Source organism: Sabethes cyaneus, chromosome 2, assembly GCF_943734655.1.
Source record: "Sabethes cyaneus chromosome 2, idSabCyanKW18_F2, whole genome shotgun sequence".
Classification (NCBI taxonomy): domain Eukaryota; kingdom Metazoa; phylum Arthropoda; class Insecta; order Diptera; family Culicidae; genus Sabethes; species Sabethes cyaneus.
In genome coordinates, this window is record NC_071354.1 from 184,966,335 (window position 1) to 184,993,601 (window position 27,267).

General features: G+C 41.1%; 1 protein-coding gene across 4 annotated transcripts in view; it reads right to left on the minus strand.

The window, feature by feature from the left end:
* LOC128738118 (G protein alpha o subunit) overlaps positions 1–25,075 on the minus strand; it is a 175,058-nt gene extending 149,983 nt beyond the window's left edge. The window contains exons 1-2 of one of the 4 annotated variants that reach the window (XM_053832988.1): positions 24,886–25,075; positions 23,525–24,031 (exon numbers count right to left, since the gene is read on the minus strand). In XM_053832988.1, the coding sequence (XP_053688963.1) occupies positions 23,525–23,642 (118 nt within the window). In that variant the 5' untranslated portion in view covers positions 23,643–24,031; positions 24,886–25,075. Of the gene's footprint in view, positions 1–23,524; positions 24,096–24,822 lie in introns of all 4 variants that reach the window. The other 3 variants (XM_053832986.1, XM_053832984.1, XM_053832987.1) reach the window with 3 other exon arrangements.
* Between the last annotated feature and the right edge of the window lie 2,192 nt (positions 25,076–27,267).

Below are 27,267 nucleotides of genomic sequence, written 5' to 3' on the forward strand. Positions count from 1 at the left end.
CCTGCACTCTAACAGCTGGCTGCGAAGTCTGTTGTATAAAAACAGAAGGTCAAGTTTTGATAACGGAATGTAGCAGCTAGGTTTTGCTTTGCCTTTTTTAGTCAGCCTCGCCATGGATGGCTATAGTTAGAGACACCACTGGTGGTAGAATTAAAAATGGTTAAATCACTAGCACTGGTACCTGGATAACGGATAACGTTTCTAGCAAAAAAAAATGCAGTGCAGGTTACAGAAAATACCCTGGTGGTTCATGCGTATACGCTGCACTCCACTTTTTATTTTGCCACTTCCACTGTTTTGTGGTTGCTCCTGATGATATTGACGTCATCCACGAAACGAAGAAGCATATGAGATCTCGTGATGGTAGTCTCGCTACTTTCCACCTTTTCTCTCTTTTCCAATCAATAAGGCAGTGTTGAATATCATATAAAATGCATCCCTTTGCTTTAGTTCATCCAACATCGCGAAAGTGGCTAAGGTCTCACACGCCATTCTGACGCATGATTTTGGCCCACCAAGCGGCGTACCATATTCTACCGTCAGCCTCAGCAAGCCGAGAAACTTGACCTTCTGTTTTTATACGGCAGATTTCGCAGCCAGCTGTTTGAGTACCGGACAATTGCAGGGCCAGTTACTACGATCCTATTGACTCTAACAGCCTCGCCCAGTCGGGTTTCGAACATACTACGACTGGCTTGAGCCAGCATCATACCTCGAGGTTAACTGAATCATACGACGCTTTAAAATCAACAAACAAACGAGGAGTCTGCCAGTTGTACTCCTGGAACTCGTCCAGTAATTGACGCAGGGTACACATCTTATTCGTCGGTGGAGCAACCCCCACGAATACCAGCTTGGTAGTTGCCGATGAAGAATTCCCCTAATGGAATCTGTTTACAGAACAGGATACGAGAGAGCACGTTACAGGCAGAGCTGAACAATGTTATGCCACGATAGTTTCAACACACGTGTCGGGAAACGAGCAAATGAAACCATCTAATGCCAATCACTACTTGGCCATTTGTTCTTCCGTTCAGATGCTGACAATGATCCGATGGATTGCTGCGTACAGTCGTATGCTCGTTCTCCGCTTTCAGAAGTTCTGCCAAGATACCGTCCTTCCCAGTAGCCGTGCCATTTTTCGACCTCCTTCTGTGTTGTTGGCTCCACTGCTTAAGCAGCTCATGATTCTTACCCTGTTCCTGCTATCCCCACTGTCTCAAAAACCGTGCATCGAGAACATCTAAAAGAAGTCGACCGTTAATCAGGCAGGATACGATCGATCTGGGAGTAAAGTCTCCATTTGGATGTCTCTAGATGTGTTTCCGAATATACGGATGTGGAAAGTGTGTGCTAGAGGTGGCTATTCACGTCGTGGTTTGAAGACTCTCCGAAGATCCGCACGAGTCTGTCGCAGAAGTAGCCATATCATCATCGAATTTGTCGGTTGTCATTGCGTAAATGTTGATTAAACTGTACTTTAAGAACTTTTTCATGATTCTTAACACACATATAAGACCATCTACGGACTTCGTTGCTTTTGTCCACGTAACCAAAAAGTATTAGCATTAGCAATAAAACAATCGCTTATTGGTATTCTAATTCTTGTTGTCAGTAATCAGCTGCAATTAAACATTATCAACAATATAAAAGGATTAGGACTAAACCAGCTGTATATTTTACCAAAGTAGTTTTTAAGCAGCATTTAAGGTGACTTAAATGCTTATTGGCTTGCAGTTAAATTGCATTGGTAATGTTTGCTGGTTACCTAGCTGGTTTGCGCTCCGAAACCGATTCCACGTTCCGCCTTTTACCGTCACTATAGACTAATACAGGGTGGCAACTGGATTCGAAAAACCAAATTCCCTGATTTTTTCTGGTTTTTCCCGGTGTTTAATAAAATTCGAGGTTTCATATTGCGATATAATTTTAACTGAAAATGTGTTTCGATCATTGATATTTGAATTGTTTATCAATCTACGAGGTATTAAGAAAAATTTCCCCACCTACTCTATTTCCCTAAGCGAATTCTTCAATCACTTTTTCTTATTCTGCCGACCAGCAAATTACACTCCTTTCCCGTTTTTTTTCCCGCGCAAGTTTATTCACAAACTCAGGCGCAAGCGGAATTTTAGTGCATATTGCGGCTAGCTCTCGAACCCGCCGTGGTGCTTTTCCTGCCAGCCACGCGGAAATGTTCGTATGTTTAATTTTCGTTCTTCGAGCCATAAGCCATGCAAAAAAGCAGTTTAATTGAGCTAATTTTTAATTTTGCTTTACTACTAGTAGCTGTTCTACTTTCTGACTAACGCGGTTTATTTCACTTTGCATGGATTGATCGGGATTTACTCTTCCGGGTCCAAGATAGAGCCAAAAATTCGTAATGTGGAAGGTAGGGTCGCTACACCCGCATTTCGGTTACAATTTGTTACAAAAGTATGACAAGTTTATGTACTGCCGTGAGTCAGTGGAATTTCTCCAATATTTTTCTCGAAAACCGAATTTCGCTGCGGTGCCACTGGCATTTATTTCGATGTTTTGCGAATGGTGTCACATGCCACAAAATGTCCATCCTGAAACTTCAATGTCATTCGATTCGACTTGACTAACGCCAAACGAAACGCGCAAAGTGAGTGCAAACTAAATTTGTTATATCACTTCACTTGCCTCGCAGAATAAGGCCCTTTGCAAAACACTGAGCTAATTATCGATAACCCAATCTATCGCTTGTGTGCCGTACTTCTTTATCTATTTGCAAGTGTTTTTGACTACTCAATGAATCGATCATTGAGGTTGTTTAAAAAATTTCCTGATTTTGTTAAAAATTCCCTGATTATTCCAGGTTTCTCTAGGTTTCAGATTCCCTGACATTTCCAGGTTTTCCCAGGTAGTTGCCACCCTGTAATAAGTTCGTATTTGGGGCAATTTTTCTTACACCAATTGTCCACCCAAAGTTAAATCGTCTTATAGTCATCACACATGCTAAGTTATTAGCGGTGTCATACCCAGAATTTCTAAAGTTATTTCTTTCGAATTGGTTGAGAAATGACAGTTTTATGAATGCACAAAATCTAACCGCTTTTTATGACGCTCGCAGATTTTTGGAATCTCATAATCAATAACCTACCACCTCCAATAAATATATCATTGACCTTCAAGTTACTGTTAAACTGTTTGAGCAGCAAACAGTTACAATACTGTTTCTCAACACAAAACAATTACACAACAATAAAACCTGTTCCCACCTCTAGGATGGAATAGTTGAACACGTTAATTTTACATTTGTCGATTTGTTCACAAAACTATTTAAATTTTTTTGGCTATCTGCCATGACATACCAAACCAGCCCGGAGATAATGAACATGGACGGTTGTTACTGAAAACCCGATTTCCAAACTATTTCGAAATTTGTGTGTAAGAAAGAAATTACTAAAGTTAGCTAACAGCGAAACTGCACTGCACTGCACAGTTCAGCTTAATGCGCGCGTGCATGCAAGGATAAAGTTTCAAGCCCCGGCTCGATCCGTAGGATGTAACCGCTATCCGATGTCCGGTGCCAATCATCCGGAGAGACTGCGGTTCACTAACAGTGACTGCGGCTCAATTTTCACCTCCGGCACTGCAAACCGCAACCACTGTTGAGCGACGCGGCGCAGCACAGCACAACCTTCACAGTAAATTTAGTTCCTCCTTCCACGTGGGGAACGCAACAACGTCGCTCAAAAAACTTCACTGAGCAACCGATTACGGATTCACTCGAGCGCTACCAAGCCGATCCAAGCGCATGTCTCGTTTGAGTCGAGAAAGAGCCACCACATAGGAGCGATAGAGAGATGATGATGATGATGATGAACAGTCGACAAAAGAACTACAATCTCTCTAGTGCTACCGCGTGAAACCTGAGAAGGCGGTAGTTGAGAATTCAGTCAACAAATTACTAGTCAAACACCATCACCGTCATCGACGATTAAACGGTGCGTGAGTAGGGCCTGGTGAAAATCATTCAGTTTTCGACAGGCGAAAGTGAGCTTGCAAAGCTAGAAAATCGAATGAGCAAGAGTTGACTGCACGAACGCTGATCTCACACTGTCTAATTTACTACACAGTATGTACGAGTTCCCCTCATCGGGCTTCCGGTGTGTGGAATAGTTTTTGGGGTGGCCCTTGGTTGATTGAACTGTGACTGTAGAATGGGACAGCGAGCGGTGCTGTTGGTGCAATGTCGGCGACGCCGACGGCAAGCGGTTGCAAACAGCAGACTTCCGAAACCTAACCGAAGGCACGCACTGTTCGCGACTGAACGGTGCGGCATACATTAATTCTCAGATATTAAGGTTAGATTAGTAAGTGCTAGTTACACTGCTACAAGAACAATGACACCGTCTATTCAAATTCATAATGGTGTCATTTTCAACATCTGTCTCTTGCGATCCGTTAGGGGAAATACTATACCGCATGCAAATCCGAGATTCACCGGACGATGCAAGGCGCGCGCATGATATCAATTGCTAACAGCGTGTGTGCATACAACGTTACTGAAGCGCTCAAAGAATCAGTTCAAATATTTTCAAATGAATGGCAAATTAATTACTTGCATGTTTTATTTTCATTTTGATGAACGAAGATTATTCATAAGCTTGAAAAAGGTGATTTAGTCAAACTACCTAGTTTAAATTGAGAATGGAACTACTCATCTTAACACTGGAGAAAGACAGATTGCTCACATTTTTATTAATCATACGAGTTTTTCCAGATTCAAAAATGCATTGAAAGGATTAAACAGCCGTATAGGAACAGCTTAAGTTTCTGCCTACTCAGATACTCAGTGAGTACCACATGCCTTACTGATTGCCTAATTATTTTAGGTAAATAATCTGCTCTTGCCATGGAATTTAACAAATCAGAAGCTCCTAAGTCAAGTTGTAATTCGATGTGCTGGTGACTGGAATTCTGATGGGTTAAAACATGCCAACACAGAACGGAGTAATTTAGACTTTTTAACTCTACAATACATTGCGAGCTTGCGGTGCAGGAAAAAGTTTGTTCAAGGTACAGATAGCGGCTAGACAAGTTGTCTTCATGAACCTACCCATCATCAAGCAAGAACCAGAGCTGTGGTCAATTTTCAAAAGCAGCTACGAGTAGTCTACGTGCGCGTGTGGTTTCTTAAAGTTTGACAACCTGAACCGGGTGTAAAACAGTCTACGGAGTAGCGGACTTAAAACTGTTAGAAGTCAACTAGTTACTCCATTATCTGAAGTCTGACTCCACATGTCATCGATGATCTCCCTACATGCTAGATATTAAGAAAAACTAGAGAAGCTTTTGAAGATACTTTTGATGATAGCTTACAACCCGAAATACTCTTTTATTCAGTTTGGAATCACGGTGAAGCAACTTTCTGACCATTTTGAGGCTGCCCATCTGTCAGATCATCTCAACAATCCGATGCTGTTGAATGAGCTTATTAACAAACTTTCGTTTCCCTATAACTATTAGCTGAACTGGGTTGAGCTGTGCCATAGTGATCTACTCTCTTTGTTGTTGAGCGTAAATTTGTTGGAAGATCATACAGCAGGCAATTGAATTAATTATAATTTCCCAGATTTACTTCCCAGACGCTAGAATAAATTAAATAGTAGAGCTCAGACTGCATACCAGGCCCACGGCAAGCAAAGGAGCTAAAGGCATTCAAGCTGTGGTAGAAGAACTGTCCGGTGTACGCTACCAAGGTAACCAATAAGCATTACTTACTTTTTCGGTGGCAATCCGCTTATCGAATTCCTCAGTTGTGTTGGAAAACCATGTTCAAGCTTAATCTGCCACAGCTCATGTCGTTTAACGAAATCGTACGCCCCCTTGAAGTCGATAAACAAATGGTGAGTCTGCAAGTTGAATTCCCGAAATTTATCGAGGATTTGTCACAAAGCCATTACGAATTAGGGCAATAAGCATTATTAGTGCAACTTAAAGGCAAGTCAATAAGTATTTAATTCACTTAAAATCATTTTGCCAACATATACGGCTACTTTTCTGCTAAGTCCAAGTTTACAACAAAACGCAAAGAAGATTTCGCTATAAAAAATTTATTTAGAACTCACTTTTTGTCAGTAATCTGCTACAAATAAGCATTGTCAACACTATAAGATGTTGACAATGCTTATTTGTAGCTGATTACTGACAAAAAGTGAGTTCTAAATAAAATTTTTTGTAGCAAAATTTTCTTTGCGTTTTGATGTAAACTTCCCAAGCAGCACATTTTACGCACTTAAGGTGGCAGAAACTTATTTACGAGTAAAATTAGTCATAATTCGGTTGCCACAACTGGTTTGTAACAACTGTGCTAGTAGGGTTGGTAACATGATTGTGAGGAACGTGCTGCTCGAGCCAAAGATGCTGAGTAGGGTTGGTGCCATTAGTAATTAAAATAACAGCATTCTATCCTGCTTTATAACCAACATGTAACATATTATCCGGGCAAATTGGAAAAAAGTAAAAGAACGTCACATGTTTCCTCGTGCCTAGCAGCTTTGGCAATATAGCTCATATGAAACTTATCGCTCTCCAGCACCCAAAATAGACCGTTTCAGACAGAATTGCCGAGCCAATTTCCTGTCTTCTACAATCCGGAAGCTCAGAATTCGCGCATATTTAATGCGCTTTCATAACGTTTGTATTCGTCAAAGCCAAACAATAAATTTATAGGGCGCTCGCCATGCTCGCATGTGAAAATGAACTCCCTAATCTGAATAAGATGTTCTTCATATAAGTGGGGGTTCACGGTAAATGGCTGATTCACTGCTTATTGATTTCCTGGACAGCTGAATGACAGTGTTTTCCCCGGAGCAAATATCAGTTGTGAGACAGTATTACAGGCCAGGACAGCTTCCGCGTTAGCGAGACGTTCATCCAGTGGAGACCATTTCTTCTGGACGAGCAAGAATATGGATACATGGAGCTTGTAGACCTTCGTCGTATTGATGAAATACTTGCCCATACAAATCTGTCGGAGTGACGTTGCGTTCCAAAAAGAATGAACTTCGCAGAGCAGTTTACGAAGAGGACGAAGGATCATGAAGTGAGTTGAACACTTGGATCACTGGAATGAGGTTTTTATACCCATACCTTACGAAGAAAAAGCTAAAGGCGTATCTATACGTTCATGACGTGCAGCTTTCCGCTACCGAGACAGGCGTCATCCGAACTTGCAAGCACCGAAGAAAGCAGTAGAGGCTGCTGCTAGAAACGTTGAAGCAGAAACGACAGATTCTCTTGATTTCCTGACCCTGAATCAGAACGCATAGAAACAGGTATGAGATTTGGTCAATGCGGACGACTCAGGCGGAGTCTCGACTATTCGCGCATCAAAGAATCATTTTGGTATAACGCCATTTTGCAAAATTCCATTTGACATAATAGACTTTTGACATAAAATTCATATGGCAGATCGATTTTTTGGCCTAATTGATAATTTAGCCAGATTTTGTTGTTTAGTACTTGTGCCATCTACGATGAGTGCAACGTCATAATGCTATGCTATTTTGTTGTTCAGTACTTGTTTACAAGAGGCAGTTATGGACAATGCTTCGTTATTAGCAAGAGACGAATCAATGTAAAAACAACTCGTACTCAGTAAACCTAGTAAAACGGATAAGCCTCTACAGAGGTAATTTCTGTGGCGGTCTTCGTTGGCGGGTGGCGGGCAACATTCGCAGCCTGCAGTTGTCTCTCCCTGAACCATCTATGAAAAATTATATTCTAACCCTTTTTTCAACAGATTCTGTTCAATGATCTACCAGTCATTGGTCATGAAATGAATTTGGAGGACTTATGCCAAATGTCACTTATGTTAAATGGTCCTTTACGGTTGCGTTATGCTAAACAACATTATGCCAATTGACTTGACTCTTCGTTATATTAAATTTTTAGGTTAGGGAAATTTATGTAATTCTTCCATTATGGCTAATACATTTATGCCCAAAATACGTATTCCAGATGTCGTGTACCCAGTAAAAGTGACGGTCAGCGGATCAGATTTACGAGTCGGGCATCTTACGATGAAAATAGCGGGGCGAACGACATTTTCCCTATTGCAAAATTATTTACCTGTTGTAAGACACCTGTCGATGGTAAAATGTTAGAAAAAATATAAAACTACTGTAAGATTTTTGCTTAAAATCATCATAACTTCATAACTGTAAGTCTCTTATTCTGTCTGTAATCAAAACCAGGTCCCTAACAGGACGCCATATTTTCGTGATAAGAATCACAGCTTTGTACAGAGCTGAAACTAATGCATGTAATCTAAACTACAGCTGGTGTAAGCACCTCACGAATACTCTTTTACCCAGGGCAGAATTTTTGTGAACCCGAAAAAGAAGGCGTTCAAAATTGGTGTTTAAATATACGTGATACAACGATGTACAGATGTCAGGTTAAAACCTATATTTAATATTCGATGTTCACATGCAAGTGCTCTGACGATATTTGGCGGAGTGCAAACTGAAAGCGGAGAGTGGCGTAGGCGTATGAATCACGAGCTACAGGCACTGCTTGGGGAGACTCCCATAGTATATCTAGCGAAAGTTAGCAGGCTACGATGGGCCGGACACGTCGTAAGGATGCCGGACGACAGTGCGACGAAAATAGTCCTCTTCAACAACCCCACCGGCTCCGGGAACGGGGGGCCCAACGTGCACGATGGCTCGACCAGGTCGAAAGCGATTTGCGACTTCTGAGACGACTAGGAGATTGGCGACGAGTGGCCCAAGACCGAGTTGAATGGAGACGATTGCTTGAAACATCACGAGCCACCCCGGCTCTATACTGAAGAAGAAGAAGAAGCAATGACATTTACTTAATAGTTACACAAGCATAATAGTCTGTTGCATTTTATATCTAGAGCAACATGTGAAAAGGGTCTATGTGCAAGTTCCGCTTATCACGGCGATGCAAATGCACTTGAAAGGATTAATTTTGCATAAAGCGGCTGCTGCCCAAGCAACAATTTCAAGTTTTATTACGTTCAAATAATGATTTTCCTGGCCAATTTCATAAAACCGCTAATAAAACTATGAGCTCCACCTGAACTTTCTACTAGCTACTTTCGGACCAAGTGGCCTCAGAACTCCTCAGAATGTTTTCATAACCTCTATGAGAATCAGGTTATAAGCTCAAGTAGTCGCATCACGCTCTGCCGAAAGCAGCAATAAAACCGATTAAACTTTCGCTGCTTGACAGCCACCGCCATAATCTAATAAAGCTTTTCGCTTTGGGCAAAGCTAAATCAGTACGGCCAGTTTTGTTAACCTGAAAATTTATCCGTGAGCAGAAAAGTTAAAGTTTTACTGTCAGATCATTCTGAACGATTTGAACGATCATAATAAAATATCCCATAGAACAAAAAATGAATTTTGAGCAGTCTTCGTTCGTTAAACTTTATCGTGCATATTGATATTTTAGGTAGAAAAAATCAACGCGCCACTGAAATTTTGCAATTTTCGAAAACTGGTTGTTTTAACAAAATAAAAACAATTCACTTAGTCAATCTCAATTTGTAGGAAAATCATCTGAGTAACATAATAAGTTTCTTTCTGCAAAACACTGCTTTGATGAATTTTTGTTTGCGACCCAAAACAAAATACTGGAATATGGCAATATGGCCTTGCATAAAAAATGATTAAGGTGTTGAACTTTAGTACTGTTCATAATAGCAGCAAAAAAATCAGAGGGGTTGTGTACAAGACACGAACGCATATATAGGTGACGCAGGACTACGTAAGTCTCTTTATAATGATAGTAGCATGTATTCATGCTTGTAATCATTCGATTCTTCATGTATACATGCTACATGCAACATATATACATGCTACATGCGTTGTATGTAACATTTATCAAAGTAGTAACATTGCATACGTTCAATTCTTAAAAGATTGTGCATTTGAAAACAATTTAACAAAATCAAGAACACAAACTATTGCTTTCCTGCTACCTTACTGAAATTAAAGGTTGAAGGGATTTTACCAATTCAATCCTATTTTATCAGCAGCACATCTTTTCACTGCACTTCTAATGAAACGGCAAGCATGCGTATTCACAGAGTCGTATTATAACCGAACACTACAGCTGTAGCACATTTTTCCAACACAGATATCAAATTCGCCGAGGTTTAAAATAATCTCGCAGTAAAGAATTTGCGTTCTGTTGGGACAACGAGCTTGTCATTTTTCTGGAACACTTCCCTAACACAGACATCAAATTGGACTAGGTTTAATCTAGTGTTGTTGATATCCTGAAAAAAATATCGATATCAGCAATATCGATATTTGGACCCTCCGCGATATTGCCATCGATATTTAGGCCGGATATCGATAGTTATATCGATATTGCAAAAACCCCGTTAACGTTAAATCACACTTTTACCTAGTAACATTTAACTTTGCATGCAGCACCTAATCTTTTATTACATTAAACTCGGCATGAACCACATTGATCTCCTCGAACAGACTGACGGGTAGGTAAAAACCCGAGTGAAAAATATCAGCAAAACTGTGATATACACAAAAAAAAATTCGCTTTGCGTTGCGTTACTGCGTTATTTACGGTTTCTACACAAAATTTAATTGCTGTTTGTGACAAAACAACGGGATAAAAAGTTCGCATTTCTTTGTATGAAATTCAACAACGGCTGGGCCTATTGGCGTTAATAGAGCTAAAAGATTTAAAAACCTTCTCAAACTCGCCGTGAGGAACAGGTATGATGAAAAAATGACAGTCTATCTCAAAACTTGCCGTAAGACGTAGTCCTACGTCAAAAAACTGGTCAGGGTGTTACCGTTTTAATAGATCTATAAAACTAACATATTTCTTGCGGTTTGATAAGCATTAAGCAACCGCGATAAGATTAATTTTGATTGGTACGCCATTTTGTATTGCTACGCCACACTTACGGTAAGTTTATAAGAGACGTAGTGCAGCCAACAACTTTTAACGTGGTAACCACAAGAAATTTGCTTTATTAACAGTTTTATTGTGGTTTACTCGTACTCTCTTGGTATTGCACAATACCTCAATAAAACCGAAGCTAATGATTAATACCCCAATAAAACCTTTATAAAATTCAAGTAAAACCAAGTGGCTTTAGAATTGTTACTTAAGTGGCATTTTTAGCTTGCTATTGGTGAAGAAAAATTGCATTGGAATGCATTTATGTCACCGTGATAAACGCAAGAGAAGAGACACGAAAAGAATCTCTCATTTGCACATAGGCTCTTCTCACATGTTTCGCGAGATATACGTAGTTTTTTATAATGGTAGTTTTTACAATTGACGGAGGGGATGGTAGAAAAAAGTAATGAAATAAAGGTTTTGATAGTATCCAAACAGAATGGGACAAGGCTTGAAGTGAGCTGACGTGAATCCGCTGATCGAGCCAATCGCCCAGCTCGAGGATGAAGAGGAACGCTACGCAAGACAACTTTTTTAGCATTGCTTTAATGAATCTCCCTTACCAAATTTTCCATTTTTGTCCATTTCACACCTTGTCTCATTCTGTTCAAACACTATCAACACCTTTGTTTCATTACTTTCTTCTACCGCCTCTCTGTCGATTGTAGAACTACAACAAAAATTCCTACCCAAAAATTATCTTAGATTATGGGCAAATATTTATATGAAAGTCTATATAATTTACATAAGCCGCTTGTAAATAAAATCCGCCCAAAAATACACAAGAAAATTATCTAAGGACCATTCATAAGTTACGTAATGCACTAAAGGGGGTTTATATCGATATATTACTATGAAAGTTATGGGTGTTCCTTTATTATACAAGAGCCAAGGTTACAGACAAACCAAGACCCTGACAAGATGCCTTATAATTACTTAACATTGAAGGTACATTTAGGCATTTTTTTCCCGGTTATCTCTGTTACAGTAAATCTAACTTATCACAACGAAAAGCGGTTAAACTCAGTAAAAAAGCGAAAAAGAATCCGAATAATAGCGTTTCAATGCTAATGAATTGATGCAGTATTTTTTTAACAAAATTCGTCATTTAGCTGATACTGAATAGTGAACAAACTGTGTTCGTATAACACGATATTCCGCGTGCAAGAATAAAACCAGCTCGATAAACTAAAAATAAGTGCATGAATAAAGAATCAGCTTAGTACGCTAAAAAGCTAGAAACAAAATCACAAAACGCCAAACTGATTTGCTAATCGCGTGAACCGCTGTTCTGTGGCCGCGTCAAAAAAAAACACGAGAATTACATACCTATGGCTACGGTTAGCAGTTAGTGCGCTGAGTGTGTCAAACCCCGCCGTTATTCTGCAGAGGGGGATTATCGTTGGCTGCCGGAGAGCCGAATTGGGGACAGCACATGAATGTCCGTTGTTGGTACGAATTACGTTGTAGACAGCAGCAGTGCGACAACATGGAGGAATCTGATGGAAGCAGCAATTCAACTGTGATCCAATTATTGAAAACAGTTAAACATCCCACTTGTGATTGCACTTTCTCGGTTGATAATATAAGTGGGAAATAAAATAAACTTATATGTTTCATTTTGATTAGCGCAAGATGCGCCCAAGTGGTTTGAAACCGGAAGAAGAAATACTCATTCACAAATAAAACTTTTAAGTGGAGTCACTTCCTAGTTCTAAAGAAGTCACGTCCAACCAACAGCTATTATTGTTTCATATACTTCAGTTACCTAAAGGCTGTCAAACGCCATGGAACTTAACAGGCTAATTCTAACTTTAGTTTTCTTTTCTACCTCTCAAGGTTTGCTGCAACATCAGACAGTATTCAAAAGATTTGAACGAGGAGTGCAGGAATGTGGACAACTACTGCAGTTCTCGGAGGAAGAGGTTCATCAAATAGTTCAGGAAAAGTTCCCTTGCACTGTGCAAACCGAAAGTCTAGTGCGTTGTACTATGATCTTATTGCATACTTGGGATGATGCAATGGGACTTAAGCGGTCAGCTTTGGAACGGTTCTTTCTTCCTTCGTCCTACGAAGGTATGTTTGAAATGAGAACTAATCTCTGCCTCGGAGATAACCAGAAGCAATGCAAAGTCGATACTGCCTATGTAACATTCCAGTGTTTCTACCGTGAGTACGGAGATTTGACGAAGAATGTGCAATTTGTAACCTATCGAGCACCACAGTTGAAAAGTATTATGATAAAGAGTATGTCTATCAGTGGAATTCCACGTACGGCACTGGAACGTCTGCAGACCGAGGATTTTCGGGAAATTCAGGAAGCGCACTGCCTTTTGTACGTATTTACGCTGCAAGCCGGATTTTACAGCAACACCGGAGGTGTTCTGTTCCACAATCTGTACGCCCAGTATGGTAACCTGAGCATCATTCACAGCGAAACTGTGACGTGTGTGCAAAATTTGCTGCAGACTTCAAAGTTTGCCAGCAAATGTGGTCTAGTGAATGCACTGTTTTCCGCTTGCCTGCTGCAAGTGGTTCCCCTTCGTGACTTGGTCAAGGAAGCCGCTTATTATGTGTTGCATGGAATGTGAAATATTACATTTGCACAACGATGAATAAATTGAAATATGATTTCTCTTATGAAACACGATATCTTCTCTTTTGATTTGAATATTCATACTCTGACTGTTATAGTTTATAGTAGACTAGTTTTGTGATGTTCTGTGTTCACTAGCATTTTTCGATTCAAATTAGATTGGTACAGAAATTTATTAACGAATCGAATAACAACAATTCGACCGAACTAATCAATTCGGTACGGTTCGTACCGTAAATAGCATCATAAAAATTAATATACAACCTAGCGCAGCAAACGATTCCGATTCCGATCCGACCGAGAACAGGTATGCAACAGTATCATTACAAACCAGAATGACTGATTGCAAAGCACACAACGGAACCTGTTGCATACCATTTTCGAAAACCCAACTTCCCATATTGCATGGACACATCGGATCTAATTTATAATTCAGAGTGCTGTTTCGAATGTGCGATTCTTGCTTGCTGCAAACCCGAATCCTAGTGCATCCACGGCATATTCCATCATCGGGTCCTAGCATATTGTGTTTCCTTGGTAAAGTGCCATTCACGTTCAATTTTGGCTTCCGTAGTTTGATGGCACTTCTACCAGTAGTGTGGAATCCGATAAATGCCATATGGAAACGCCGGATTTCGATGGTTGAATCAATACGATGTTGGAACAACTGAGAACCCTTACCCTGGTCACACCGTTCTTCCCACCCAAGCCCAGGACTGAATAGTAACCGACGCCGTATTGTTCAGTAAGAAACCCCTGGGTGAGTTTCTCTTGATGTATTGTTTCTAAACTGCCTCCGATAAGACATTCAATGCAGACCGACCGACGATTGCAATATGTATAGCATAACTATAACTTATAATCTATGCGCAGCAGCATGTTGATAGTCTACCCAATCCGACCAGCATTATGCAGTTTACATTGGCAGCCTTCCATAACGATTTTCATCACCTGCTTCGGTGGTGCTCGCTCCATGTTGTCCTATTGTACGTACGTATTCTTGCAAGATATGTGTTGGTTGAGAAAGACACCAGTTGCTACAGGAAAACCGTACACAGTAATTCAACTTCCATAAACCGATAAGCTCCATTGCGCACCACACCGTAAAAGGATGCATGCGGTTGTCGTGTGGTTGGTTGGCAGGACGAACAAGAGTAACAAATTTTATGTCACATCTAACTATTCGCTACTCGTTACTGTCGGGGACGATAATTCTGCGTGCACATTACCGGTTCCATCGAATTCTAGCAGCAAAGCGCTTCCCTCGAACTTATCTCCATCGGTGCATCAATTTGAGCGTTTTAATCTGCTTTCCGGTGTGTTCCATTCCATCCAACAATCGAACCACTGCGGTAGCGGAAAATGGGTTGGAGGCAATAAAACACGATCAATATAAGATACGCCAAAAACCGGTGGCACTTATTTGCCGTTCGAGGACATGCTCTTGCTGTAGGCACAGATAACGGCCATGCCTATATACAGGGTGCCACATGTTATAATTAGATTGGTCTTATCTGTGCGTTTCGATCATTATTGGCCACTCCAAACGGGTAGCATCAAATGTTCTAGCCGATTTTATACATACCTACAACGGGGCAGAAAATTAACATTATTACAGCATAAAGGTTTGGTAACGAGGTTTCACTCTTGCTTTAAGCAGAGCGGATATTTGAATACATTCGGTAGTGCGACAGTTTGCTGCAAGTAATCCTTGTGATGCAAAAACGGTGCGATATATGTGTGTGATACCGAAGGGTGGCAACTCAATTGGTGATTTCAAATTCCTGGATTTCTCCCGCTTTTCCATGTCGATTTCGGAAAAATTCCGGCTTTTTAAATTCCCTACAAGATTGAAAAAGTCCAAATCTTTTCTTTTTTTTTGAATATTATGCTGGAAAGTTTGCTAAAGTTAGTAATTTATAATTGCTACACGGATAAGGATTGAAACCACCCATTTTACTTATAAGTTACTTTAATTCAGTACGATTAACCCAGTGGCGCCCAGGCCATGGACCAGATCGAAATGAAAGCTTTCTATTCAATCTTGCAAAATTCAGAATTGCGGAATGTAGCCACAGATTTACCGACAGATCCTTGCCCAGCAAGACAGTTTGCCTCGATTGGCAAGAGAAATTTAGCCGCCGTAGCTCCAAACACTAGGACTAACCGAGATCCAAGGGGCTCGACTCGGACCAATACCTAGTAGCACAGTACATGTGCGCTTAAAACTATCGACGATTTATACTACGCGATAAAACCGCCCTCTTCGGTTAAACATTCGGCAATTAGTACTGGATGAAGCTCTACCTTCGTCTATGGATGTGGAGCAAGGTGCTTCGACCCCCGAAGACGGATGGAATAGGATACGCTCGGGCGTCGATGAGGCCGCAACCGCGGTGCTACATAAGGAAACCTCGAGTGCACGAAATGATTGGTTTGACGGGGAATGCCAACAAGTGATAAAAAAAGAGCTATTCAAGCATTGGTATTAGGGAGAATTTGGCCAAATCTCGACGAGCACAGAATGAGTTGACCACGATCTTGAAGAGGAAAAAGCACCAGAAGGAGGGAGGACACAGATCGTGAAGAACTGGATCGACTATCCCGGGCCAATGAGACGCGTAAGTTCTATGAGAAGGTGAATTAATCTCGTAAAAAACACTCACCGAAATCTGATATGTGTCGGGACGAGGAGGAAAACCTGGTCACAAGCGAGCGCGAGGTGATTGACAGGTGGGTGCAGTTCTGCGAGGGACATTTCAATGGCGATAATTTTAAAGATTTCAAGGATTCACGGTGGGCTATATGGAGCAAGTTTTTACTGTCTGACAAATCCTCAAAAAATGTCGGGACTACAATATGCCCATACATCATATTTTCGTGGATTTCGAGGCAGCCTACGAAACAGTCGAGCGCGAACAGCTGTGGCAATTGATGCACGAGTACGGTTTTCCGGACAAACTGACGCGGCTGATAAAAGCTACTCTGGAGCGAGTGATGTGTTACATGCGTGTTTTCGTGGCACTCTCGAGTCCCTTTGAAGAATGCAGAAAGCTACAGCAGGAGGATGGACTGTCCTGTACGTAATTCAACATCTTCGTTGAAGGTGTGATTCGACGAGCGGACAGCGAAACGAGAGGAAAGATCTTCAGCAAGAATAACCAACTACTACCTTTGCAGACGACCTCCGCCTCATTACTATAAAACTTTGGACGGCGGAGGCAATCCACGTCAGACCAAAAACGGAGGCTAGAAAGGTAAGGTTACAAATCAATACGTCGAAAACCAAATATATGGTAGGAAGAGACTCGAGAGAAAACAGCATTTGCCTACCACAGACAGTGACTACTGACGGCAATGAACTGGAAGTGGCCGATGAGTTCATAAATTTGAGATCTCTGGTTACCGCCGGCAATAATACTGGTAAGGTGATTCAACGACGCATTCAAATTGGATGTCGAGCTTACGTTTCCCTCAGCAAGACACTTCGACTCCCTAGTAGCACACTTTAGGTCGATTAAGTTGTAGCAACCGGATTAGGACTGAAAATAGTCATAATTCGGTTACCACAACTACTTTGTAACAACCGTGCTAGTAGGGTTAAGGAGCATACGTCGTCGTACAGACCTGACGAACTTCAAAACGCTAATCATACCGGTAGTCCTCTATGGACATGAGACAATAATTTTGCTTACGGAAGCCATACGTGCACTTGCCTAATTTAAACTAAAGGTGCTGCGGATTATTTTTGGCGAAATACAAATAGATAGCGTAGAGTGGCGTAGACGTATGAAGCACGAGCTGCAAGCACTACTTGTAGAGATTCCTATCGTACACCTGCCTGAAGTTGGGATACTACAGTAGGCCGGCCACGTGCCAAGGAAGTCAGACGACTTTGCAGTGAACCCCGTTCTCTTGAAGAACCCCACCGGCACCAGGAATTGAGGGGCACCACGTGCCTCGTTGCTAGCTCGACCAGGTTGAAGCCGATTTGTGTGTGTCGAGACGCTTAACGAATTGGCGACATGTAGCCCAGGACCGAGTACAGTGGAGAGGAATTCTTGATACGGCAGGCAAAAGTAATAAGTATTATCACGGTAAATGTTGCTACAGCTTTTCAGCAATATCTGGGAAACAGTAACATTTTCGGTGAACTGGATAAAGACATCTTGGTAAAAATCACCAAGAAAGGGAACCTTTTGATTTGTAGGAGCTACGACCGCTCTGTGGAAACTAGGCAAGTTGCTCTGTATCTCTTTTAAAGTACTCTGAAAGGTGATCTTTCATCGAATCCAGGAGAAGATCAACGCTACGCTCCGGCAGTAGTAAACTGGATTCCGTGCCAGCCGATTATGTATGGATCAGACTACCGCCATCCGGGGTGAGATTGTGCCACGGGGGTGAGATTGGGCCAAAAACCAAAAATGTTCGTTTGTGAAATTTTTTTATATCTATAGAAACTGGTGACCTAAATTCAAAAGAATGATGAAAATAACATATTTATTCATATGCACTTAGAATGAAACACAGATAATATTAGCAAACTATTTAGCCTAAACAGGGTTTCAAAGTTCGCGATCAAAAATACTCGGAAATAACGCTTGTAAAAAATGTCCCCCATAAACCAACCCAAACAAGAAATCGCATCAACAGTCGAAGCCGCAACATATTTGCTTTTTAAATGTTGTACCGTATACTTTTTGCCGAGATTTCTGTTGCAGTTCGTAGAAGTGTACAACGCGCTCCCGAAATGCTTCTTGTTTCGATGCCATTTTTAGCAAAACTGGGCAAGCAGAAACAAAACAAAAAATATTAACAGAAAGAGGAGAGAGAGAGAGAGTTAACACATACATACTCTCATTTCACTCTGAGCTCGTTTGTTGTTGAGCATAAGGGCCGCGAAAAATTCTAGTTGCCACCCGTTAAATGACGAAAACTTCTGTGGCGCACTGTAGCAATCAGGTTCATTACGTCGAATTGTTTCTGTAGTTTGGATAAGTTTACCAATTAGTGCATGTGCCACTAGTTGAAATTATGACTAGTTAGCTACTCATACGCAATACATCTTGCGTACAAATTGGCCGAGTTTTCTCCTTCTTAGAGCCACTCATTCGCTGTGGGTATGAAATGGGGAAGGCAACTAGAAAAAAGCGCCCAACATAGCTCTAGCCATCCCAAGCCCTTACCTAGCGCCTCCACGTGGCCATACCTGGAAATACTTCAATTTGTATAATTGAGTAGCCCAGCTAGGAGGTGCGGGGTCGTGCGGTTTTCAGTTCCTAACCTTACAAATGTAGTTTTAGGCAACCATTAAACCACACGACTTTATTTTTAAGTATTACATGATTTAAACTATTTTTTTTGGCAAACTAATCTATTTTTAGAGAGCGAAATAAGGCGCTATATCCTTGGTCTATTGCAGCCTGGCTTGTGGTCTAAATGCCATTAGTTAATCCCTGATGGTCCGGAGTATCACTTAACCTTTATTAGCAAAGATACTCCCAACGACTGTGAATAAATCATTTTCTATGTATGTATATGGGAAGCGTTTGGTACGGGAGGTTAACGCTCTCTGCCTTCCCCTTGGAGTTTAATGAAATTAGGTATTTTTTCTGGTTCCACTTGATTCCTTGGAATTCTCTCTGCGGTACATGCTGCGCAGTTGGCCTGGCCGTTGACAAGAAAAATGATTGATTCAAGTAATCGTCATTTTCCAGGATGCCTTCCAGAATTGGCTGTGAGATTAGATAATTAGATTAGATTAGAGCCGCTCATTCGCTGTTCGCAAAAGTCAAATTTCGAAGCACGAAGCATGGGCTTACTTGCCATGTTCTTCTTTAAATTACCCCCGAAGTAAGTTCAATAAACTGTGGGAAATGAAATGGTTAAATGCATAAAACCAAAGGGAAAAAGAGAGATTTGTTCGCGTTTGAATTGGTCGCAGAAGTTCGTTACGAAATTCCTACCTTCAAATTTAAAAATCTCGTTCCTATCTGAGGGTCTTCCAAATCTCGGCTCGATCATTTTTATTTGAATAGTCGAAGAAGTCGGAGTGTGTGTTTTTGTGTTTCGCGTTTTTAAATGACGTTTGTGCTAAGAGTGAGAATGTCTTTAGCTTAGTGAAATTAATTAAGTATCCTTTGTTAGACAGAATAGCGCAGTCAGGAGTAAAATAGGTGGACCAGCTTTACAAGCAAGTGAGGAGAGTACAAAAGATAAATAATGCAAATTCAAAATTTGGCTCTTGGTTTTGGCTCACCGCGTCGAACAGCCGTTCGACGGCTTTTTGTGTTCGATTTCTTTTTAATTTTTCAAACACTCGGCGAAATCTAACATCCACACCACCGCAAAGCTCATCTACCTTTCTACCGCACGGCAATGCTGCTTTCCCAGTACTTCAGATTACCCGTATTACGACGGGCTACAGTTCTAAGACGTAGTGGAGTTCCTGTTTTTACGTCAGTCTATCTCACCGTCGTTCAGTATTAACCCATTAAGCCCCAGACTTTTCCCAGCAGGGATAGAAAGTTGAAACTTTCAGGAAAATTCTCTTTTCGGTCAACTAAGAAAAAACCACTGACATGTATTTTTAATTTTGACCCTGTGTCCCGCAACGCTACGTTGCGAAAACGCAACGCTGGGCATTAAGGGTATACCGTTTTTGCATACCTGCATTATTATGCATAAAAATGCTTCACATTTTTTTACCGTTAAATCAAATTTGGAATTTTTTTTGTGATTTTGAGTATTAATAAAGATTAAATGAACGGCTTAGAGTATTACATGTTATGTTTTATGATAGATATCAAAACATTTGGGTTGGAGACCATCTTTGCACTAGACGCATAGTATGCAGTTTGAATGCTAAATGCATGTCATCGCAGATAATTAAATGCCTACCAACAAGTTCCGGAAAGGTTGTAACATTAAATTTGGGTCCATGAAACTGTCGTTGCCATCACTCAATTCCTCCAGATATTCCGGAGGCAAAGGTACTTTAACAATTTTATTACGCTCTTATCACAACGGCTTCTCCATCTGCCATCAGTGTTTAAAGCAGCGAACTCTATGTTATGTAAACTTTTATAATGTTTCCGGGATATTTTAAATAAGCAAAAGATAAGATTTACATTCATTTGTTTACTAAAAAGCAACGACATCAAATGAAACACCGCAGCGAACGAACGAAAACAAACATTCCCGTTGCAAATTTTGAATATCGTTACTTCCTAGCGTTGCGTTTTCGCAACGCAAAGCTTCAAACCTATCTGAAAATTACAAAAATAATCAAAATTATGAAACAAAGTTTTTTTTGGCAAGCATCCGATTCTTACTAACACTGATTGATAGGTCAGGCGTTAATAGAGGTAAAATCGAGTTTTATGAGCATTTTTCCTTAACTGTCTGAAAAATAGCAAAACCTGTTGTTTTGTCATAGCTGTAATTATGTTACATGTAACATCTGACCTTTGAGCAAAAACAGGTCGATTAGATTTTTTTCCAATCTTTTTTTGTTTCTCAGGGTCCAAGTTGATATCTTCAACCGGGTCTTCTCTAGAAACGAATAAAAGTGCGTTGCGTTTTCGCAACGCTGGGAGGAAATGGGTTAAGCGGTTTCGTGCAAAGTGCTACATGACGGCCTCTCGGACCTTATTAAAAGTGTTACAGCAGGAATAAGACAGAGTGCCTACCAACACGGTTGTTATAAAGTTGTTGTAGTGACTGATATATGACTAATACGAGTCGTAAACATGTTATTTCAATCAAATGTGATAGGAGCGTGCTACTTGGGACGCGTACTTTCACCGCTACTGTTCCGTCGTTATCGACGAAGTTTAAATTAGAGGCATTGATAGTAAACCTAACCGAGGATAACACTGGAACTCTTTGACAATGTAACAATTAAATGGTCTCGACTTAGCCAACGACCTTCTCTTGTTCTTCCAATGGCAATATGAAAGAAAGACACACGAATCAGGAAGGCCAGCAGTGATTTTTTCGACTTTTGGAATATTCGGCGATCAGATCACGTTACCGACCCTTACAATAATTTTCAATTTAAACGTGAAATTCGTTCTATTACCTGTGAGACGTGGTGCGGTTCAGCGGAAACAACTGAATACGTTATTCGGGTTATTTCCAATTCGGAACTCGAACGTCGACCAGCTCTATCTGGCGGATAAATGGTGGTGGTTTTTTCATATTTCGAGGAGAGGTGCGAGCAGAATCTGCAAGAAGACACTCAACTGAAAACGCAGGAAGTGCTAAAGAGGCAGACCTAAAAGCTAATGGCGGCGTAGCCTAGTCAACTATGCTCAGGCTATTGATGCGAACCTCTCCTAAAGTGTTCAATAACAAGGAGGGAAACCTAATTACCGAAAAATCAGAGATGACCGGGCGCTGGAAACAACATTTTGATGAGATGTTTAAAAAAGATTAAGCCATCCGAAAGAAAAAGGGACCAATGCACCATACATCAATGCACCAATTTTCAAGGTATAACTCGCGTCCGTTTATTCTCTCCCGCATTCTGCTTCACAGACAGATACCATTACATAAATTCTTTGTTGGCGAATAACAATGCAGTTTTCGAGCGAGACACTCTACAGCGGACCAAATGTTATCTTGCGACAAACCCATAACGAATTTCGAAAATTCAACTTTCAAATGTAGCCTCTGTTTATTGATTTGAAAGCAGCGTTAGATTTAGTAAAGCAACACGATTTTTCCAACGAAACTGACCCTTGACTGTTCTACGTCAAGCATCTAGATAGTGGATGAGATATGTTAAATTGTTTGCAGTAAAGTGCAGCGGACTAATAAACTTACTATTTAACATAGCACTCGAAGGAGCAGCGTTGCCGTCATTACGAAGTCTCATGTGGTCTAGGTTTATCGGATAACATCAATGTCATCGACTAAAGTCGTTGAGCGTCTTAGTGAAATAAGAAAATTAAATGAAAAAAAAAACTTTTTCACGAATAAATTCCACTATTTCACCTCCCGAGTAACAATTTGGGTTTTATTACGTTCTTATGATGGCATTTAAGACCAAAATTGGTCTTGAAACCCGCAATAAGAGTATAATAAAACTCACATTGTTGCTTGGGCTACGACTTGCACGCTTCATCAGTGTCTGTTTTCGAACTTTTGTCGGAATTTAATCGTGATTTTTTTTTCACTCATTTAATTAATGCCATCGACCATGTGTGTAATAGAATACCTCTTACTATCAGGACATTTTCTTACTACTTTTTATTTTTCTTCCATTATCATTTCTCGTTTTTTTTCAGTTCAACGACAATATATTTACCAATTTGCCAAAATGCTCCCCAGGACAAGTACTTTATTTGAATCATTCCAAAACGTAATTAGGTTGGGAGGCATTTTTTGTATGGAAACCGGCTAGTCATTTTGTCACAATTATGTTCCTGCTTCGGTTCAAGTTGATTTTATCAATTTTATTTGAAATTTAGTTAAAGTTTTCTTTCAGACTTATTAATTAATTTAAAAGTCAAATTAATAAACTGTCAGTTATTTTTTTTACAATATTAATTTTATAGACATTTTGTTTAAATTCGCTGAAGTTGTCGCTGAAAACATGTCTGGCTTTAATGTTCTGGATTGCAGCAATTTTACGAGTCCTACGCAAATTCATATTCTAATAATAATTATCCTGTACTTGCCAATACATTGAAAATATGCTTGTCAAGTAAAGAGGGGTGCAGAGGGGGTGTGTGTATTGACGATAAACTGGTGGTTTAAATTGCTAAATTGCATACCTGTGTAGGATACGCAGAAAATAACCACGCTAATAATTTTTGCGTGGGAGTTTAAATAGGTGGAAGCTCCGCAATATTTAAAAAATCATAAGCAAGCGTAATACATTTCTTTCAAGACTTTAACATTGAATATATTTCTTTATGATGTTAAGCTGTTGTAAAAATGACTAGAAAAAAATGCATAAAATATTCTACTCACCGAGCAGCAGCAGTTTGATATCCTTCGCCGCCTGGATGCCATCCTCCTTAAGATTGCGCTCGATCTGCTTCGAACGAGCGATGGCAGCGCGTTCCTCAGCCGACGATGTGCAGCCCATTGTGACCGTGTTGTGCTGTGTGCGCTGTGCTCGCTTTCCTGCCTAGCCGGCGTTCCGTCCAAATATGGTTCTGTCCGTTCCTCCGTCTCCCCTGCCGGCTAATCGCGTGCGCAGATTAGTCTCGCCCGATTAATGGCAGTGCGTTCCGAGCTGCTGAAAACACTCTCTAAGAGACGCTTCGATGGGGAGAAAACACTTCTTTGACACACACCACACACTGGTCTTATCTCTCCATATGCAACGCTATTAGCTGGCTTTGCTAGTTTCCCACTCGCTCACACGCTCGCTTGCTTGCAACGCAGGTTCTCTTGTTTATATTAGGTGATTTTATTTTCAACTTTTCGCTACACGCTGCCACCTTCGGCTTGTATTTCCAAACAGCAACGACTCTATATTTATGTTAAAGACTTCACTAAGTAAACAGATGTTTTCCTTTACATTCTGGTTTTAGCACTTGATAATCACGGATTTGTGAAACTCTTCATTCAAGAGTCACAAATCAAATGATGCTCATTTTTTGAATGGAACATTCGATTGAGTTAAAATGATAGTAGAACTTAAAGTTTACTATTTCTCATGTATTGATGACTTCAACCGTCTACTAAGCGTACATATTAAATGATTGCAAAATTTACATTCACAGCAAAAATACTTTCCGTTGTTACGAGTCACCAGCCTGCGCAGCAAAATCAGTTGCGGTTAAAGTGCTTTTCAGACAGATTTACTGCGTGCCTTTCCCACGGCAATTACATGAAACAGACACAATTGATTGGATTATTCTCGCACGGATCGAAGCAATTTAGCTTGCTACCACTGCACCTAGACTGTAGAGGCTGGCTAGCGCTCTGGATTTCTGATTCTCCCTGTGCTGTGTGTTATCAACATGAACTTGTTCTTGACTCGAAAGCTGTAGCTTTTCATTTTACTTTGTCAAACCGGATGCTGCATTGATTGTGAACGTCTGTTACCACCTACACCCCACTCGCATGTTCCATTCAAAATTTGAGCTCCCTATCTCCCTATGCTCCATCCGATTTTCCACACTATCACTGTACTCTTTCTTTTCTAGCCAATGCATTGGCCTGGGGCATTGCAATGATCTCGAAATAGGAAATTTGCAAAGAATTTTTCATAAGCAATAATTATCCGCTTTTCACTGTTTTCCTGTATCTACACTCACACTAGCGATTTTCCATCCGCCCGAAAATCTACCAGCAGGGGGAAAAAAAGATGGGAGTCTCACTTCACTGTAGAACCGAGGAAAGCACTTTTCCAATCGCAGCAGTCCAGGCGGCTAGTCGGTCGCGTTTTTGTGGAAACTATTTAACCAATCGAACACTCCACCGACTGCAGCCGTGACAAAGCGGATTTCATTGATAATTTTTACAACTTTCAGTGGTGATTTTGCACAAATTAGTTTGCACAAATCGCGCCCGTCCTGCTGCTGGAAAACTCGCCACTCTTCTTTTTCGGTATTTTTCTTCTCGCCCGATCTCGCTGCTGTAGACAAGTTTGACACCCTCTCAGCAGTGGTGCTGCACGCGATTGCACACACACTAGCGCAGGCGGCATGAACTGAATTGACTGCTGGCTGGCTGGCTGACGTTTACTTTGCATCATGTTTCATGCATCCACCCAGTGAAAGGTATGCTCGACTCGTTCCGGGCAGTGCTGCTGCTATGTGCCGTACCGTGTGGCTGCGTCCTGAAATTTGAGTGAAGGACGGTTGAAAATCGTTGTAGGATTTCATTGAATAACTGTAAGGAAAATAATTTAGTTGTCTATCTTATAGATACAGGAATGTGTTTTCGTGTCAATGAAAATATTATAATAGAAACCATGTAAACAGATTTCTGTTTGAAGTTCGATGGCTACAAAATACGAGCAAATTTTGTAAGAGGCTTCCGATTTTCCAAACGCAGTGTCTATTTTTACGCTTTATACCAGTATTGTTCCTCCTTATACACCTTTGCCAACTGTTTCCTCAGTACTTGAGAATCTATTCGACTGTCCAATAGTTTCCAACTAGGAACGTTTAGAAAATTCGGAAAGTTTGGAGTTCTTTGTCCTTGGGTCATCATCATCAGCAGTATAGAACCGGTGGCTCGTGCTGTTTCAAGCAGTCGTCTCTATTCAACTCGATCTTGGGCCACTCGCTGCCAATTTTCCAGACGTCTCAGAAGTCGCAAATCACTTTCGACCTGATCGAGCCATCTTCACGTGGAGCCCCCTGTTCCTGGTGCCGGTGGGGCTGTTGAAGAGAACTTTTTTCGTCGCATTGTCGTCCGGCATCTTTAACGTGGGCGTCCGGCCCACCGTAGCCTACCGAATTTGGCCAAATCTACGATGGGAATTTCTTCCAGCAGTGCCTGTTGCTCGCGATTCACACCCCTCCGCCACTTTCCGCTTTCAGTTTGTACTCCGCCAAATATCGTCCACAGCACCTTCCGCTCGAACACGGCAAGGGCGCGTATGTTCTCCGTGAGTAGCGTCACAGCTTCAAGTCCATAAAGATTCTGGTGTAAGATAAAGGTTTTGGTACATTGTCAGCTTCGTACGGCGGCGTATGATTTTTGATCGTAGCGTCTTGCGAAGGGTAAAGTATGCCTGATTTTCTGCTTGGGTGCGTCGCTGAATCTCCTTACTAGTGTTGTTGTCCGTGCTCAGCAGCGATCCATGAAGTACAAAAATTCATCTACCACTTCTAGTTCGTCGCCGTCAACAGTTACCATCAGTAGGAGGCGTGCGTTTGTTTCCTTTGAGCCTCTTTCTTCCATGTATTTGGCCTTCGATACATTTATTTTTAGCCCAATCCTCCTAGACTCCGCTTACTGTCTGGCGTAGATTGCCTTCGCTTTTGCAAAACTTCTGGCAATGATATCAATATTATCTGCAAGGCCTAGGAGTTTGCTATCCTTGGTGAACATCGTGTTTCTCGTTTCGATACCCACTCATTGGATCACTCCCTCAAGAGCGATGAACATGCAGGATAAGTCGTTACCATGTCTCAAGCCTCGCCACGTCTCAAAGGGACTCGAGAGTGTCCCCAAGATGCGCACGAAATATATCACTCGATCCAATGTAGCTCCGATTAATCGCGTTAGTTTATTCAGAAAACCGTGTTCGTGCATTATCTGTCATAGCAGGTCTCGCTCAACTGCTTCGTAACTGCTGCTTTGAAATCAATTAAAATGTGATGCGTGGGCAAGTTGTACTCCTGACATTTCTGCAACATCGGTTGCATGGTGAAAATTTGGTACGTAGTGGCGCGAGCCTCCATGAAGCCTTGGGTACTACTTGCATATTGTTGGCAGTATAAAACTTCCGTATCGAGAAAGCGAGATTTGGCCAAGACAGCACGGAGCACGAAAACTTCGCTTTTCAGCCCGCAGGTGAAACCACCTGCCGCACTATCAGTTTTTCGGGTTCAGTTCAGAACCCACCAGATTATTAGTATTATTAGAACTTTGAGACTCTATTCTGACGGAATACTAGTAACTATTGCGTTAAATGCATAAGCTATTCAGTAATATATGGGAAACCGTAACTGTTCTAGTGGACTGGTTGCAGGGCATATTGTTCGAGGTCCATACAAAAGGAGGCCTGATTGAATGCGCCAACTGGT